Here is an 18,693-nt window from a genome sequence, read left to right on the forward strand (position 1 = left end):
CATCCATCCAACCACCCCCGATGCCCCCACTCACCCTTCCCCAACCCATCCATCCGCTAACCCATCCCCCACTCATCCTTCCCCCACCCACTCCCCACTCAAACATTGCCCTACCCATCCCCCATTCCTCCACTCACTCACCCATCCATCTCCTCACCCATCCCTCACTCATCCATCCCTCCATCCATCCCCTCACTCATCTGCCGTCCACCCATCCCCCAACCTTCCTCACCCCTCCACCACCCACTGACCCACCCCCTACCCCTCCATCTGCCCATGCATCCATGCATCCATTGATCCAGCAATATTTCTTGACAGCTAACCAGGGACCCAAAGGTGAATAAGCCTTGACTTCTGCCTTCAGGAGCCAGGCTCTAGGGACCCAGCCTTGCCACACCACTGTGGAAGCAGAGCTCGGGAAGGAGGTTCAGCGACTGATCTGGGCAGGTCCCTGCTTTGGGGGCAGGGATGACACGGCCCAGCTTTTGGTTCCCTTTTCCCCATGAAAGAGCCTGGGCCCAGGTGGAGGCGATGGCAGACGGGAAGGAGGGAGGGGTACAGTCAGACTTAAAATGTCTCCAAAGAGCAGCCGCTGAGAGGCAGGGGGTGAGCATGCTGAATTCTTTTCTGGTAATTGGCACTGAAGAAGCTGCAGACATCCTGGGGTCTGCATCAAAGGCTCAGAGCTTCGGCCCGTCTTGGTGGAGACTGGGGGCACCTTGTTGGGGGCTCCCAAGGCTCTCTGAGCTCCCATGTCCTCCTCCTCCCGCCTGTCTGCTCTCCGCGGTCCTGTGGGGTCGGGAGAGGCATGCTCTGCTGTGCTTTCTGCACAAGACAGCCCAGGGGTGGCGCCGGGCGCTGCAGGTCAGAGCCCTGACCGTTTACAGAGGAAAGGAAAGGGACAGGAAACTGGAGCATCAAGGCCCTGCTCTGCAGGGGACGCCAGGACTTAGCCGTGGCAGGGGCTCTGCCAATGCTCTTCACACATGGCCTGGCGAGGCCCTTCTCCTCACATGCTCCGGGCAATGCTAGCGCCAGGTTTTCCTTTGGTCTCATCCCTCCCCTGTGCAGAAGAGCATTTGCTGGCACTTGGATGAGCAATTTAAACTCACAGGCCCTCCGCATATATTTGAGACAGGGTCTTGCTCTGTCAATCAGGCTGAAATGCAGGTGCATAGTCACAGCTCACTGCAGCCTCCAACTCTTGGGCTCAAATGATCCTCCCTCCTCAGCCTCCTGTGTAGCTGGTACTACAGGCATGCACCACCATGTCTGGCTATATTTTTATTTTTGTGGAGATGGCATCTCCCCACATTGCCCAGGCTGGACTCGAACTCCTGGGCTCAGGTGATACTCCTGCCTTGGCCTCCCAAAGTGCTGCGATTACAGGCAAGAGCCATAGCACCTGGCCTCCTCCGGATTCTGTAAACAGGTGAACCTCTCTGTGTCTGTACATACTAGTGTATGCACACGTGCGTGTGCGTCTGTGGGCCGTCCATCTCCCCTGGCGAGGGCCGCTTCTGCCTAGTACCTCCAACAGCTGGGCCCTCCGGCTGGTCACCCTATGTAGGAGGCTTCTCTCCCCACTGGGGAACACAGTGAGGGACTCTCTCATCTCACAGACGGGGAGTGACAAACACGGAGGGCTCGAGGCAGGGCCAGGATGTGAACCTGTGTCCCAGACGCCCGGTCAGGCACTCCTGCCACCTCTCCAGGCGGCCCCTCTGCAGAGAGTCAGAGGACGCATCCCGGTCGGCCTGGACTGTTGATCTAGCTGCACTTACAGAGTCTGTGCCCAGAAAGACAGCCAGGCCAGGCAGGACCACTCTACAATCACAGGGCCTGGTGCAAAATGAAAACAGACAGACCCTTATTCAACGTAACGAAGCATTTCCAGATGGTGACAGCAGATCACTGAGCCGAGCCCAGGGCCCTGCCTGCGTGCCCAGGGTGCATGCCCATGAGGCCAGCATCATGGGAACAGCTGAAGCTCCTGGGGCAGGGGATGGTGCTGGGGGCCAGTGAGGGGCTCAGGAGGATGGCATCCTGTGTTCAAATGAAAGGCAGACGTTTGTGTATCGCTGGTGGGAGTGTGAAGAGGTACGGCCTCAGTGGACGATGGTTCTAAAAACAAGTCAACCTAGAATTACCGTATGATCCAACAATTCCTCCTGGGTATTTTTTTTTTTAAGACAAGTTCTGACTCTGTCACTCAGGCTAGAGTACAGTGGCATGATCATGGTTACTGCAGCCTCGACCTCCCAGGCTCAACCTATCCTCCTACCTCAGCTTCCCTAGTAGCTTGAGCTACAGGTGTGGGCCACTGTGCCTGGCTAATTTTTTGGTATATTTTGTAGAGATGGCGTCTTGCCAGATTGCCCAGGCTGGTCTCGAACTCCTGGGCTCAAGCCATCCACCTGCATCAGTCTCCCAAAGTGCTGGGATTACAGGTGTGAGCCACCACGCCCGGCCCGCTCTTGGGTATTTACCTAAAAGAACTGGAAGAAGGGACTCAAACAGGTATCTGTACACCTGTGTTCACAGCAGCCTTAGTCACAGCAGCCAAAAGGCGGAACCAACCCAAGCGTCCATCGGCAGACGATGGATACACACACGTATCATTCAGCCATAAAATGGAATAAAAATCGGACAGGTGCTCCAACAGGAATGGGCCTTGAAAACATGACGTGAAGTGAAAGACGCCAGACACAAAAGGACAAATACATGATTCCACTTATATGAGGAAGCCAGGGTAGTCAGCGATAGAGACAGAAAGTGGAAGGGTGCTTCCTGGGGCTGGGGGAGGCGAAACAGGGAGTTGTTTACGGTATCATGGGAAAGTCCTGGAAATGTTTAATGGTAATGGTTATGCACTGCTGTGAATGTACTTCATGCCACTGAACTCTACACTTAAATTCTACGTAATTTTGCTGCAATTTTTATTTATTTATTTATTTTTTGAGACAGAGTCTCGCTCTGTCTCCCAGGCTGGAGTGCAGTGGCGGGATCTCAGCTCACTGCAAGCTCCGCCTCCCGGGTTCACCCCATTCTCCTACCTCAGCCTCCCGAGTAGCTGGGACTACAGGCGCCCGCCACCGTGCCCGGCTAGTTTTTTGTATTTTTTTTAGTAGAGACGGAGTTTCACCGTGTTAGCCAGGATGGTCTCGATCTCCTGACCTCGTGATCCACCCATCTCGGCCTCCCAAAGTGCTGGGATTACAGGCTTGAGCCACCGCGCCCGGCTGCTGCAATTTTTAGAAAGGGGAGGCAGGTGCTTGTGGGAAGAAGAGACAACTGTGGGAGCCTGTGAACAGCGCTGGGGGCCCGAGGGATCAGCTCCCCTTCTTGGAGTTCAGGCGCCACGTTCCATGGCCCGGCTCCCACAGCCCTCCTTGAGGCTGAAGGTCAGCCTAGAGACAGGCCCTGGGCTTCAAAGGCCCTGAGAGCCCCCTTGATCCACGGAAGCTGCTGGAAACCCTCCCAGCCAAAGCCACCCCTGCACCTGCAAGGGCGGCTGCTTCAGTGAACCCACCCCCAAGTGCCCACGGAGGAAGGCTGAGCTCCGAACCTGGGGCTCACAGCCAGGTGGGGCCACGGACACCAGACAGTTTCCAGAACGGGAGCGAAATCTCTGTGCTGACTGAGACTCACTCTCATTTGTTACATCAGCACTGGGAAAATACCCCAGCGGGACGGGGCTGACGTTCCCCCATTCACCGAGACGTTTCCATCTGTGCTGCCGACACCTGCATCCTCTGCCCTTGGAACCCCAACTTTCTTCATATCAAACCCAGGCCTTGCAGTGCAGCCTGCGGGGCGTGGTCTTTGGCATCTGACCACCCCGATTCCAAGTCGGGCCCTCTTGGCCTCAGTTTCCTCCTCTGTAAAGTGGGAGCATAAACGTCCTGACTCCTAGGCGGGCGGAGATCTCCCCAAAGCTCACGCAGGTGCCTGACTTCACAAATGGTGGCCGTGATGGTGACGGTCACCCCGCACGGCAAGATGCCTCCTCCCTCCCTGGCCGTGGCTCCGTGGAACTGAGGCTCTGTTTGTCGTCAGCACAGTCCGTTGGTGAGAGGAGGTGGGGGCCGCGGCGAGGGAAGTGGGGAGCCAGGCAGGGCGTGGCCTGGAGTCCTGACGGGCCTCCCTCCCCGAGCCAGGCAGCTTCCTTCTCAGCCCGCTGCGCCCGGCCCGGCAGAACAGGCCGCTGCCACCATCGGTTCACCGAGAGGCAGGATCAGGCGAGACAGGCAGAAAGTGGGCGTTCTGTCATGTGGGAAAGGTGCCAGCCCCCGTTTTGGGGTGGAAATCCTCCCTGTGCACCAGGGTTGAGCATCTGCTTGGGGCCGTGCATCTGTCGGGGGTGGGACGCGGCCGCAGGGCTGTAAGGGCTGCGTGTTCTCTGCCAGCCGGATTCTAGTCCCCTGCCCTGGTCGTCTGCCAAGGTCCCTGTATCTTCTGCCCCGGCTGATGCGGGTTTAGGGATGTCCGCCCCAGGAGTCACAGGTGAGCTGGTTCCAACGGGAACCTCAGCAGCACCTGGGAACTGAAATATGCATTGTCGGCCCCACACAGGCTCTGAATCAGAAACTCCGAGGTAGGACCAGCATTCTGTGTTCTAACAAGTCCCTTGGGTGGTTCGGATGCAGCAGGAGGGCGGGGCCATGTCTGTTTTGTCCACTACCAAACCCAGGGCCTAGAACACTGCACCTGCACCAGCAGCTGCCCAGTTCATGCTCCATGGAGGAATGAATGTGGATTAGCACCATTATTTCAAAGCCCCAGAGGGAGGAGCGTGAAGGTTTATTGTGCCCTGGGTACCAGGCAGCCACCCTGCTCACCTCAAGTCAGTCACCTTAGAACTCCTTTAGTTCCTCAGTATCTAAAACCTCACGCGGATTCTGTTGTGATTTTGTAATTTTACAGAGCATTATGTATTATAAAATGTCATGATGTAGCTCTCATATAGGATCTCCCTGACATACACATGCTTCTTGTAGACCCTTGTGCACCTCCTCTGTCCTCACCTGGGCTAGCTGGCACTGACCTCTAGACCAGCCACCCAACCCCACCCCGAGGATTCTTTCCTGTGCCCTGTCTCTCTTGGTTTTCTCCGTTGTTTGGTTGGAGCACATCCTACAGTAGCTGCCTGAGAAAGAGGGCAAGGGAGGTGATATTTTTCAAGAACTCACATGTCTGAACAGATCTTCATTCTACCTGCACACTTCACTAAGTTCTAGCTGGATAGAAAAGTCAAATTAGAAATTGTTTCCCGTCAGAATTCAGAAGATCTTGTTTCACTGTGCTCTGACTTCAAATTTTGCTTTGAGAATTTCAGTGGCATTTGAATTCCTGATCCTTCGTATGCGACTTTTTTTCTCTCTCTCTCTTTGGAAGGCTTTGGAATATTTTCTGATTATCCTGGTGTCCTGAAATTTCATAATAAGGTTTGGTGTAGCTCCTTAATTTACTTTAAAATATTTCTGACATACAAAAAATACAAATCTAGGCCAGGCACGGTGGCTCACGCCTGTAATCCCAGCACTTTGGGAGGCTGAGACAGGTGGATCACAAGGTCAGGAGTTCAAGACCATCCTGGCCAACATAGTGAAACTCTGTCTCTACTAAAACAAAAATTAGCTGGGTGTGGTGGTGGGGGCCTGTAGTCCCAGCTACTTGGGAGGCTGAGGCAGGAGAACTGCTTGAACCCAGGAGGTGGAGGTTGTAGTGAGCCGAGATCGCACCACTGCACTCCAGCCTGGGAGACAGAGCAAGACTCCATCCCAACGTGCCTCCCAGCACGTTGGAGTCCTCTGGAGAGCTTTATAAATCCCAAAGCCTGCCAAGGATACATTCAAAATCAAGTAAACCCAAATCTCTAGTGGTGGGTCTGCCATGAGTACTTTTAAAACTCCCCAGGTGATTCCAGTGAGTAGCCAAGGGGAACCACCACTGCCCTGGACCAGCGCTCCAGCACTCCTCTGGGACCAGCGCTCCAAGGCTCCTCCGGGACCAGCGCGCCAGTGCTCCTCGGGAATCAGTGCTCCAGCGCTCCTCCGGGACCAGCGCTCCAGTGCTACTCCGGACCAATGTTCCAACGCTCCTCCGGGACCAGCGCTCCAACGCTCCTCCGGGACCAATGCTCCAGCGCTCCTCGGGAATCAGTGCTCCAAGGCTCCTCCGGGATCAGTGCTCCAGTGCTCCTCCGGGACCAGTGCTCCAGCGCTCCTCCGGGACCAGCGCTCCAACGCTCCTCCGGGACCAGTGCTCCAATGCTACTCAAGGTGTGGCCCTTCAACCACGTGTCACCTGCAAGCCTGTCAGATGTGCGCACTCGGGTCCCACCCCAGAGCTGGCGAGTGAGCATCTGTGTTTCAGCAAGACCTCAGGGACGGCTGCAGGCTGCACCCACCTTCGCCTACTGGGCATCACCAAACTGCTGCTCGGGATGGTGGCCGGGGCCACACCGGTATGGAGGCTTCGTGTCCCTGTGCTGAGCACCTGCAGGGCTCTCTCTGTGGAAGCCCATTCCCTTCAGTCCTGGGAAGTATTCTGTGTCATTTCTTCAACAATCTCCTCTCCTGTTTTCTGTTTCTCGGGTTGAAATTCCTGTTTGATGGATCTTCTGTGTTGAGCTGGTCTTGTTGTTTTCCAGAATTCTTGACTTGTCCCTCTTTTTGCGTTTATGCATTTTACTCTCGGAGATTTCTCTCCTCTTCCATCCCTTCTCATGCATTTTAAATTCCTGCTATTATATTTTTAATGTTCAGGAATTTTAACACTGCCTTAAAAAAAAATAACATTATTTTCTCATTTAATAGGTGCAATACTTCAGGGGATTTTCCTCTGACTCCTTTTTTCTGTGTACTGGAGTCTCTGTATTTTCAGTTATTGGATTTCATCAGACGTCGGATGCCCCTGGCTGTCCCCACTATGAGTGAAACACAGCAAAGCTACTAGGCAGCACTGAACATGTGGGTGAGGCTTGTGGACTGGAGGTCTCACAGTAGACTGGGCAGAGACCCACTGATTGGGGAACCCCCAGTGTCAGGATTTGTCCATCTGTTCTCTTTGATCAGTTTCCCAGAGAGAAATTCAATGATGTCCTGCCAGCTGGGAGCAGAGGCTCACACCTGTAATCCCAGCACTTTGGGAGGCTGAGGCGGGTGGATCACAAGGTCAGGAGTTCAAGACCGGCCTGACCAACATGCAGAAACCCCATCTCTATTAAAAATACAAAATTAGCCGGGTGTGGTGGTGGGCACCTGTAGTCCCAGCTACTTGGGAGGCTGAGGCGGGCGAATCGCTTGAACCCGGGAGGCGGAGGTTGCAGTGAGCTGAGATCGTGCCACTGCACTCCAGCCTGGGCGACAAGAGCGAAACTCTGTCTCAAAATGATAAATGTCCTGCCTTGGGGGTGGATGGATGTTGACTAGGCCTGGCTTTTATCAGCCTCCATCACGGATTTTAATGGGGGATTCGGGCTTCTCCATTTACATGCTGATTTCAGTAAGGCACCTTGCCCTAGCCTTTGGCTACCCTTGGGGTCCCCAATCCAGAATCTTTTCAGATCACCCTTGGCCGGCAGTAAACCTGTCTCCTGCCACGGTCAGAGAAGGGCAGTCACCAGGCCGGGAGAGGGCCTGCACATGGAAACACTTCTTTCAGTCAAGACAATCCTCAGACCCACCCTGAACTTCCACCTGCGGGACACCTGGCCCCTCCGAGTTCTGTGCATTTGGGTGATTCTGCAGAGTAAATGGGCTTGTTCATGCTTGTTCGTGCTTTTGGCTTCCTTCTTTGTAGACATTTTGGGGTTGACACTAAGCAAATCTTACTGTTACGGCTTCCAGAGCTCTCCAGATATCTGTCATTCGCTGTCATCTTCTCTCTGTTCTTTTTGAAAGTGGTTTATGCGATTTTCATTCCTTTATGTCATTCTAGTGGGGTTTTGAGGGACAGAGGAAAATATGAACATATTCATATTTTCATATTCATATTCAGTGCACCATATGTAACCAGAAGTGCGTGTCCATTTAAAAGACACTTTTACGTACGTACATGTATGTTTGTAGAACTCATTCTGATTATTTGTGTGTAGATGGCCTGATCTGTTCAGCATCACGTGTGTGAGCTGCATGAACACACAGATCTGGCCCCTCCTTTCACGGCAGCTTAGGAAGTGTTCCAGCAAGTCAAGGCACCACAGTTTTTCCACTGATGCGTCTCAGAAACACAGGCGATCATGGCCTTTTGATCAACACAGTGGCTCAATGCAAATGTTAATCTTCATTGTTTTAATTCCGAAGCATAACGTGCCACAGGGAAGGTGAGTTTCTTTACTATTTGCCAGCAGCTAGGACAAAAAGTGAATAGTGGGGACCCAGGAGCTCCCAGTTTGGAGAGGAGGCCCTTCCAGACCCAGGGACCCAGGGTTTGGGGCAGGAGGCAGGAAGGATGGGAGGGTGTGAACACCGACCAACACACACACACACACACACACACACACGTACGTTCTCTCTCTTCAGGGAAGGGTTTTCCAGAAGCATTTGCCCATACTCTGAATGAAGTATTTTCATGCCAAGCCAAACCTCCTGAAGAGAAGTGAATTCATGGCGGAGGGAGCCATGCGCCCTGGCCGGGGATGCACCTGAAGGCTGCTCTTCAGTGAGTGAGTTCCAAGCGTCCACCAGAGCTTCCCAGCTCCTCAAGCTGAAGACAGGCTGAGCAAAAACCAGGCAGGCCATGAGGGGATTCAAAGAAACCTAACAGGGCTGGGTGTGGTGACTCATACCTGTCATCCCAGCACTTCGGGAGGCCGAGGCGGGTGGATCGCTTGAGACCAGGAGTTCAAGACCAGCCTGGCCAACAGGGAGAAACCCCATCTCTTCCAAAAGTATAAAAATTAACTGGGCGTGGTGGCGGGCACCTGTCATCCCAGCTACTCAGGAGGCCGAGGTGAGAGAATCGCTTGAGCCTGGGATGCAGAGCTTGCTGTGAACCTAGATTGCGCCACTGCACTCCAGCCTGGGCAACAGAGTGAGACTCTGTCTCAACAACAAACAAACATACAAAAACCAAAGAAACCCGAGCCAGGTTTCGCCTGCGGTCCTGGGCCAGCCCATGGGAGGGGCCCCTGCTCCTGCCTCCCAGAGCTGGAGGGAGAGGCAGAGGGTGGGTGAATCTCACGCTCACTGCTCTGGCTCCAGTGCTCGCCTCTAAGGCACCACACGCAGCTTCAGAGGCCGTGCCCTGGGGTTTCGTCTTCCATTAATACAGCAACAAGAAAGCCCCGCCAGGCGGCCCCTCGGACATGGCACGTGGGAACCCCCAGCCCAACCCAAGACACATGCAAACTTAAAATCATCACAAGGTAGGTTGAGGGTGTGGGAGGGGAGGGCAATAAATAAGGTCAGGGGCTGAGGGCAGTGGCTGGAGGGGGTGGCGGATGCAGACGGCTCCCCGGAGAGAAGGGGCGCAGAAAGGCACTGGGTGGGGGAGGCAGACCGCTCCCAACACTGGTTTGTTGAGTCATGGCCAACAGGGTGGCTGGTGAGGGCACAAGGACCGGTCGGGGAAGCCGGGCAGGGTCTGGCAGGGATCCTCCACAGAGAAGTCTGTTCCAGGCACCAAACGCCTCAGCCCAGGCAGCCGGAGGGGCCTGCTGGAGCCGCGTCAGCACTGGGGGCTCGTCCAGGTGTGTCTTTTACCTTTGGAGGAGAGAAAAGGACACCGCAGGGTGAGCAGGGGTCGAGTCGCTCCCGCCCCAGTGACAGCTCGGCCTTTGGGAATGAGACGGAGGGGCTGGTGGGGAAGGCAGGCTTCTGCTGACAACACCCGTGCCTGAGCCCAAACTCGAGACCAGCACCACTCTGCTCTGCTGTGTGATGGCAGGAAAGTCACCTGCCCCTCTGGGCTTCAGGCCCCCTCCTAACCCAGGTGATCATGGCAACCTCAGGATGCCAGAAGGAGCGAATGGGCAGGGAGATAGAAAATCCTCCTCCAAGCCCATCCTTCCCACATTGTTTCTTAAGCCCAGAAAACCTCTCTCTGCACTGGGCCTCACGGCTTCCCCCTCTATTACCGGACATTTACTGAGGACCTCCTAGGGGAAGGCCGTCCACATGACACTGACTTTTCTCTCCCCAGAACCCTGCGAAGGACACCGTACCGATAACAGAACTGGGCGCAGAGATCAAACCTGAGAGCAAACCATATTGAACTACTGATATTTCACGTTTTTGAACCAGAAAAACGCAATTTCAATTGGGCGCAGTGGCTCTTGCCTGTAATCCCAACACTTTGGGAGGCCAAGGTGGGAGGACTGTTTGAGCCCGGGAGTTCAAGACCAGCCTGGGCAACATAGGGAGACCCTGTCCCTTTGAAAAATACAAAACAATTAGACGGGCCTGGCGGCACTTGCCAACAGTCCTAGCTACTTGGCAGGCTGAGGCAGGAGGACCTCTGGAGCCCAGGAGGTCGAGGCTGCAGTGAACTGTGGTCACACCAGTGCACTCCAGCCTGGGCAACAGCATGAGATCCTGTCTCAAAAAAAATTTTTAAAATGCAATTTCATATGGTTCAACCTGGGGAGTCTGCTCAAGGTCACGTGGCTGTGGGTGGCAGGGCTGGCACAAGAACTCAGGGCTGCCGATTCCACACTGTCCTCGGTGGAGGACCTCCAGGAGGCTAGAGGGAGGGGGCAGGGTCCACTCTGCAGCCACAGACGCCTCCTGGATGCTCTGCAGCTCCTGGGGAACCATCAAGTGGGGAAGGAGGGCATGGGGCAGGTGCTCCTGCGGGGGGCTGCCAGTGCCCTCCACACCCCAGGGACAGAGATCAGCTGCCACCCTGGTGCACGCGTGGACCCATGAATCCTCTGGCCAGGGAGGGGCCCAACCTGCCCGGAGCTTCCTTCTTGAAGGAGACAGGGCTAATCCCGCACCTGCACAGTTCTCTCCAGCTTTAGTTTAAGAAGTCTCCCTCCCCCGCCACAGGATGTTCCTGGGCCAGCCAGGACTGGGTCCAGAGGCACAGGGCAGGGTGGGAGCCCACGATTCTCCCCGCACTCTCTCTGTGCCTTGGTTTCTGCACCCATCAAATGGGGACGATAAGCCTCCCAGCCACTCTGCCAACACAATGGAAGTTCGGCCCAGAGGAGCCCGGCACGTTTTATAAAGCGGAGGATGGTAACCACGGCTGTAGTGAGTGGGAGTGGCTAGGGATGGTTACCATTCTCATTCCGGGTCCCTCTCTCTGTTCCTTGCAGGCAGGGACAGGGTCTGGCTCACCTGGCTCCCCGCACAGCGCTTGGTGAACATGCAGAACTGACAATGTCACCAACCAGCCTCCGGTTGGGAAGGAGTGAGTGAGAGAGGATGCAGCCGCGGGGGCAGGAGAGGGGAGAAGACAGCAGCTGGGTACTCACCGCGGCCCCTCGGGTCGGCCTGGGGTAGGGGCCCCCGCTGCGGGTCGGCAGAGTCTGTCCCCATCTCACTGGCCAGGCTGCTCTGGCTCCCGGAGAGGTGGCCCGGCGGGTGCGTGAGCCCCATCCTGGGGGTTTCCACAGTGCCACCTGTGGGAGATCACGTGTGGGTCCTGCGGATCTCAAACTGAGACAGGGTGATCTCAGTCCAGTTCCTCGTTCGGAACTGTGGTGGGTCTCTGTGGGATGTCTGCGCCCCACCCCACCCAAATGGCTGCCAGGCTCTGGCATGACCCCACGCTCTGACCGCTGCTGTTGGATCCAAGAACGGGCCTGCAGGTCGTTTCGCTAAGTCACACGTCACCAACTTGAAAATCCACAATGATCACGGAATGGGGGTGGGGTGGGGTGGGGTGGGGGATATGTATTTTGGGTAACCTAATAAGACAGAGATGTTGACTGCTGCCTTAACTCACTAACGGGTCTTCACTCAAACATAGTTTCTGGTCCTGGCCTGGCCAAGAGAGCAGACGTGGAGCCTGCTGCTTCGCTGACCGTTTCCCGTCTCCCAGTCCTGCTTGGTTAGAGCTGAGGGTGGGTGTGGAGCGAGGGCACAAGAGCCCGCGGTGGGAGGCGGAGGGGAGTATAAAGCCTGCCCTGGAAACCGAGGCCGGCAGGTACGTTTCCTTTATACTCGTCTAAATCTCTAGACTCTTCAGCCTGAGGGGCCTAGGAAGTCACTGGTGCGGCGACAGTTTTCATCTCTTGCACCATCTCTACCCACTGATATTGGCCACTTAGAAAACTGCACTGAGGAGGATTCGGAAGGCACATCAGGGCTCTGTGGAAAGAGTATTACAAGCACCTAGTAATGTCTGCATGGTGACGGATCAGGGCTCTGTGGAAAGAGTATCACGAGCACCTAGTAATGTCTGCATGGTGACGGATCAGGGCTCTGTGGAAAGAGTATCACAAGCACCTAGTAATGTCTGCATGGTGACGGAAGTGGGGGGTGGTGGTACGTGTGCCAGGCCTTTGCCAGCTCTGATTTAGCTCAAACTTCCATTCCCAACCCAGTCTTGGTCCCAAGACAGGACCCCCAAGGCATTTCATTCCTGTTTGGGGCAGTTATTACAGAACCCTTTTTTCTTACGTACTAAAATTGGCCTCCCTGAAATTTCTGTCAAGGATCCCAGTTCCGACCTGTGGAGGGACTGACTGAAGCTCTTTTCCCAGAAGTCCTTCGTGTGTCTGAAGGACAGGAAAATGTCTTTCCTTGCCTCTCCCAGGCCTTCTCTGCACCAGTCTCAATGCCCCAGTTAACTCTCTTTCATACAGCAGGTCCCAGAGGGTGAGCTCAGGGATATCCATGTCAGAAGGCGTTTTGGAGGCCACCCGTTCTGTCTCACTTGCTAACGAGAAGGAAATGCAGGCCCAGAGGACACGGCAGGTCCTGGGGACCTCACGGTGGTTTCATGGCAGGACTGACGTAGTGCAGGGAGTTCTGTACCTGATTTTCTCAGCTCTCATGATTCAGGAGGCGAACTCTCTGCTGGGAACACTCACAGGTGGACGTGGGAGGAGTCCCAGGTGTGTGAGCCAAGGACATGCGGTGGCCCGGCTGGCCCTGGCTCCTGTCCCTTGCCTGCTCTCCTTCCCTCACTGTGTGTACAGAGGAGCCTCAAAGAGCCTCGTTGTCCTGTCCCTAGGCCCGTTTCTTCTTCCAGGTGTAGAACTCCTTGGACACTCGCTGGGAAGCAGCAATCCGAGGTGCAGCAAAGCCACTCTGTCCCTGGGGCCTCGGAAATAAGCAGCACTTTTTTTTGGTGGGGGGGGGACAAAGTATCGCTCTGTCCCCAGGCTGGACTGCAGTGGCGTGGTCTCGGCTCACTGCCACCTCCGCCTCCCAGATTGAGGCGATTCTCCTGCCTCAGCCTCCCAAATAGCTGGGATTACAGGCACTGGCCACCACACCCAGCTAATTTTCTTATTTTTAGTAGAGGCGGGGCTTCACCGTGTTGGGCAGGATGGTCTCAAGACCTCATGATCCGCTCACCTCGGCCTCCTGAAGTGCTGGGATTACAGACATAAGCCACTGTGCCCAGCCTAATAGTTTCATTTCATTTCTTTTTTTTTTTTTTTTTTTTTTGAGACGGAGTTTCGCTCTTGTTGCCCAGGCTGGAGTGCACCGCACCCAGCCAATAAGCAGCATTTGACTCCCCACCTTACCTGACTCCCTCCAGGGTTTGTTGCCTTTCGGGCCCCTGACCCCAGCGGGCGGGAGTCTGTCCTCTAGGCTGGAGGAGCTGAGATCCGAGTCACTGTCACTGTCGCTGGAAACCACTGGAAGAGACAGACCACAGCACAGGAGGTCATCCGACCAGCCTCTGCCTGCAGGCACAGGCGGAGGGGCCAGGGCAGGAACAATGGCCTGGGGATGGGAGGACATGCACTTCTGCCGGCCAAAGAGGCGAGCTGGTGTGAGGAGGCTGGGACTTGGGCTCTGCGTGACCAGCAGAGAGAGTTCGCCTGTCGGCCAGCCATCTCCACACGCCACCCCCCGTTCTAGTTCCTCTGGCAGAACCAGAACCTGCTTGCCGTGGCAGAGGCTGATTCTCACTGCGGTGCAGACGGGACAGCTCTGAGGCCTCCACTCGTGAGGCAGAAGGCGCAAGGCCTGCTCTGCGGGTGCAGGTGCGGGGAGAGTCGGAGCTGACCCTCGGGGAGCATTCCAGGCACTTTCCACAGACACATTCACGGAAGCTTCAGAACAACTCTGTGAGGTAGGAAACAGCCCAACCCCCATTCCACAGGCAAGAAAACAGGGGCACACGCCCAAGTTGTAGTGGAAGAGCCGGGATTCTCCTCCCAGCAGGCTGGTTCCACGGCCCCTGCTCACCACTCTCTGATTTCACTACAAGAACTGAACTGGGAGCCAGCAGGACTGGGCTCTCATCCCAGTTCATCCAGTAATGCACAGTGGGGTCTCGCAAATGCGGAAGGGAGCCAGACGGACGGGGTGGAATCCCAGCAAGGGGAGGCGAGGATATTGTCAAGTGAACACCTGCCGTGAAGAAACTCTCCTTTCTGGACTAAATGGAAACCGTATTTGGCTGGGTAATCAACAGTGGGAGTCATAATACAGGATATAGCTACCCTTTAAACGTTCTATTTCAAACACATAAATGTACATCCATTCACCAATCTTTCGATGCCAGGCTTAGCTGCTTCTGCAAGATTGGTCCGCACAGTCTCTCAGGTATAAACTGCACACATATTGCATTGTCTGCGACCCCAGTTGCAGTTTCTCTGAATTGCAGAGGGACCCACAGACCCTGGCAAAGCAGGACAACCGCAGAATCCTCCTTTTTCCATTTCTTCCTCTTGGTTCTCACCCCTAATTGTCCTGCCCACCCCTAATTCCATAGATTTTTATAAAGCAAGTTGCTTCCATCAAGACTTTCCAGGGTGAGGCGCAGTGGCTCACGCCTGTAATCCCAGCACTTTGGGAGGCCAAGGCGGGTGGATCACTTGAGGTCAGGAGCTCAAGACCAGGCTGGCCAACATAGTGAAACCCCGCCTCTACTAAAAATACAAAAATAAGCTTGGTGTTGTGGCGGGCTCCCATAATCCCAGCTATTCAGGAGGCTGAGGCAGGAGAATCACTTGAACCTGTGAGATAGAGGTTGCAGTGAGCTGAGATCGCACCATTGCACTCCAGCCTGGGCGACAGAGCAAGACTCCATCTCAAACAAACAAACAAAAACGACTTTCCAAAGCCTCAGTTTTCATGAAACAATTCTGTCTCTTTTATGACTCTTCCCGTCAATTTGCATAACATTTAGTTAAGTGATATCATTGCAATACCAAGTATAACTGCACAGAAAGGTCTGGATCAAGGGTAACCAGCTCTTACAAGTGAGAAGCTCACCAGATGGAGCAGGAGTCAGGGTGCCTGTCAGGGTGTTCCTTGGGGAATGCAGAACGTTGGTGCTTACGGAGGAAGGTTAGGGTGGGTTGAGCTCTTATGCCAGGCACTGTGCTGGGCCCTTACCAAGTACCATCTTCCTCCGTCTTCCAAACAGCCCTGAGCCATGATACCCGCTGGTGGGAGATAAGACTGGAAACAAAATCTGTCTATACCGAGGGTGGCTGATCCCAGCTTCACCCTCTTTAAAGGCTCCCCATGTCCCCAGCACCACCCTGGGCTCCTGCCCTTTGTCTACACTTCCAACTACATCCCACGCCCCCCGCCGTCTCGCCCTGGGTGCCTCCAGCCTCCTGCGGCTTGTGGCTCCTGCCACCACCTCCCACTGGGACTGGCTTGCCTCTGCCCTGCCCACCTGTCTTCTCTCAGATCAGTTAGAAAACTGCCTCCTCCAGGAAGCCCATCTCACCTGTGCGCTGGCTGGCCGAACGCCCTGTGCTCTCTGCTACAACTGCACCAACCACTCTCTGCTGTTTGCATGTCTGCTTCCCCGAGCAGGTCATGAGGCTCCTCGAGGGCGGGGACCAAACTGCACATGCAAATGAGGCTGGTGTGGCCTTTCTTCTCTGTGGCTCCCCTCTCTGTGGCCTCCCCTCCCTGTGGCCTCTCCTCTCTGTGGCTCCCCTCTCTGTGGCCTCTCCTCTCTGTGGCCTCCCCTCTCTGTGGCCTCTCCTCTCTGTGGCTCCCCTCTCTGTGGCTCCCCTCTCTGTGGCCTCTCCTCTCTGTGGCCTCTCCTCTCTGTGGCCTCTCCTCCCTGTGGCCTCCCCTCCCTGTGGCTCCCCTCTCTGTGGCCTCTCCTCTCTGTGGCCTCTCCTCTCTGTGGCTCCCCTCTCTGTGGCCTCCCCTCTCTGTGGCCCTGACCTGTGCACTGGGGCAGGAGTGAAGAGCATGCGGTTGGGCCTGGCCTTTCCTTCCTCCATCTGCTCAAAGGCTCTGCCTCTTTCTGTCCTGCTCTCCGGGGGGAAGGGTAGTGCTTTGGCTCCTTGGACTTTTGTGACACAGCAGCAAGAGGAGACGGGGACGGGGCATGGTTGTGGTCTGCGTGCCCTCTTGATAGTATTTGAGAAATGCGAGGAAAACCTGCCTTATCTTGCGATTGTTTTTTGGGTCCTGGACTGAGCTGCTTTGATCATGAACCCACCAAGACTAGACCTCGTCGACGTCCGTTTTATACGCATGGATGCAGTTCTGACTCACTGATTTCATGCCAACCTCATGGGTCCCATGAAACAGGGACAGGAGGAGGTAGGAAGGAGTCAGGGATTCCTGCTGGGTTCCTGGAGCAAGTCGTTCTCCATGTTGCCCTTGGGGCAGCTACGGTGAAATGAGAGGCCTGTGGCTCATTCTCCCGGGAGCAGGGAGGTGTCCAGCAGGAGGACAGCCCTGCGGAGGGCAGGGCGGCTTTGCCTCCACACTGCTTTCCGCCTCTCTCTGGCAGAGATGCTCATGGGAGGTCCAGTCATGCTTCCTGACTTGGAATGTCCCATCTCCCCCACGGCTAATACACAAAATCTACACGGTCCAGGCCTGGGGGTGGGCACGGGGCTCTGTGGTGCCACGCAGTGCCGGGCTCCTTTGGTGCAAAGGGACAGACGCCAAAGGACTTGGACGGAGACGACGGGATGGGATGTCCCAGGACTGGGGTTAGGGAGACAGGCTCACCCTCCATCTCCCCACCCTTCCCTGTTCTGTCATCCATCACACAAGGTTATGGAGTTGGGCTGGGAGCAGACGAAAACCGCAAGACAACAATGAACCGTGCCGTGCCATGTCGTGAGGACGGCGTTTGTCATGAGTTGTGCATTTTATCCAAAACAGCAACCCTGGAGGTGGAGTTAGGGTCAGGGTGTCACCTGGCCTAGTCCCCATGTGGTGCCGGTGTGCACAATGATTAACGAATTAAAGGTAGAAACCCTCCCCGAGTTAAGTCAGCTTGTTCTTCGTCTCCGTTTATAGACCCCAAAGGGCCACGGCCATGAAGAAGTGGGGAAGAGCCTCTCCGTGGCTGGAGCATCTCTGCTCGCTGTGTCTGGGATTTCAGACTGGGGCTTAGAGGTATTTGTGGTACAGACCCAAATCCCATTTCCGATCCACTCTAATAAACACCACTCAAGAGAAATAAACCAAAGGAAGTCAGCAGTGCCCGCAGCGGCCTTGGCACGTACTGGCAGGACGGACGGGCCCCACCGAGTAAACTCCACTGAGAAGCCCCTGGCCCGGCACAAACACGGTGTCCCCAGCTGTTCCTGGCTTCCTCGGGCTGCAGAGGGGGAAGCCTTTTCTTCTTCCTCCCTCCGGCGAAATGTCACCGTAAAACCCAAACCTCAGCTAATTTGCCATTCGATTGCCGTTGCCACCTTTCTCCCTGCACAGCAGCTGTGACTGTCAGTCTTCCAGGCCTGTTAGCAAAGCTTTCAGGCTCATACATCTTCTGGCCCTTGCTCTTCCATCCTCAACACAACACTCTGTGTCTGAAGGCTGATATATTTTTTCCTCTTTAATTCCCCAAAGGCTGAGTCTGGGATGGCTCGCCGACGAGCCCTGTATTCTGCCCACGCCCTGATTTTTCAGATGGAAGACGGGAGTACACCAGGGAGAAGGCCGTCCCGACCGCCTTTCGGAGGAAGAAGTATCGGATGGAGCCACCCGGCTGCCGCCGAGAGGCAGGGGTGGGGAGAAGCCCCATCCCGGGCTCACCACTGGGGCCTGAGCCACTTGCTGGGGACCTGGCACCCCTGAGGCTTCCCCACCGCGACCCGGAAGGGCTGCCTGCCTGCCCAGCGTTCATCCTCAGCAGCGGCCAGCCCCAGCGCCAGCCCCAGTGCCAGCCGTGCCCACTTCTCTGGAGAGAGGCCAGCTTTTCTTTCCCCTGCTCACTCTGGGCTGGATTTGCAATGTGACTGTTGCCATGGAAACTCAGAGTTTGGTACATGGAGCAGGGGGAAGAGTCTTTCCTTCTGGAAACTCTGTCTTGAGCGCCTCAAAGGACACGGGCGGCAGCTGCGCCGTGGAGACGCCTGGCCTGGGATGGTCCAGGGGACAGGGTCATGTGGGCCGTGTAGCCTCACGGCACTGCCCTGGGATGCAGGGGCCCTGTCCAGGCTCTGCTCAGCCACCACCTCTCTCCATGCCCCAAGGTATCTCTCCAGGCTTTGCTACAGAAACACAGGGGCTGACCTGGGCACCCACCCTGGGTCCGAATCCTGGGATTCAGCCTCGGGTCGGCCCGTTGGTGGAGACAGCCCCGGTGCCCCTCCCTGGTCTGGGGATGGGGAAATGC

The 18,693-nt window shown here is 55.7% G+C and overlaps 1 protein-coding gene across 1 annotated transcript in view; it reads right to left on the reverse strand.

Annotated features, from left to right (window-relative positions):
• The window catches only part of DOC2B (double C2-like domains, beta), a gene marked incomplete at its 3' end in the record, with an annotated part of 59,874 nt that extends 59,120 nt beyond the window's left edge, over positions 1–754 (reverse strand). The window contains exon 1 of the mRNA XM_011956153.1: positions 560–754. Coding sequence (XP_011811543.1) covers positions 560–754 — 195 coding nt within the window. The remainder of the gene's footprint in view (positions 1–559) is intronic.
• Positions 755–18,693: the final 17,939 nt, after the last annotated feature.

This window comes from Colobus angolensis, unplaced genomic scaffold (genome assembly GCF_000951035.1).
Source record: "Colobus angolensis palliatus isolate OR3802 unplaced genomic scaffold, Cang.pa_1.0 Scaffold110, whole genome shotgun sequence".
NCBI classification, from domain to species: Eukaryota; Metazoa; Chordata; class Mammalia; order Primates; family Cercopithecidae; genus Colobus; species Colobus angolensis.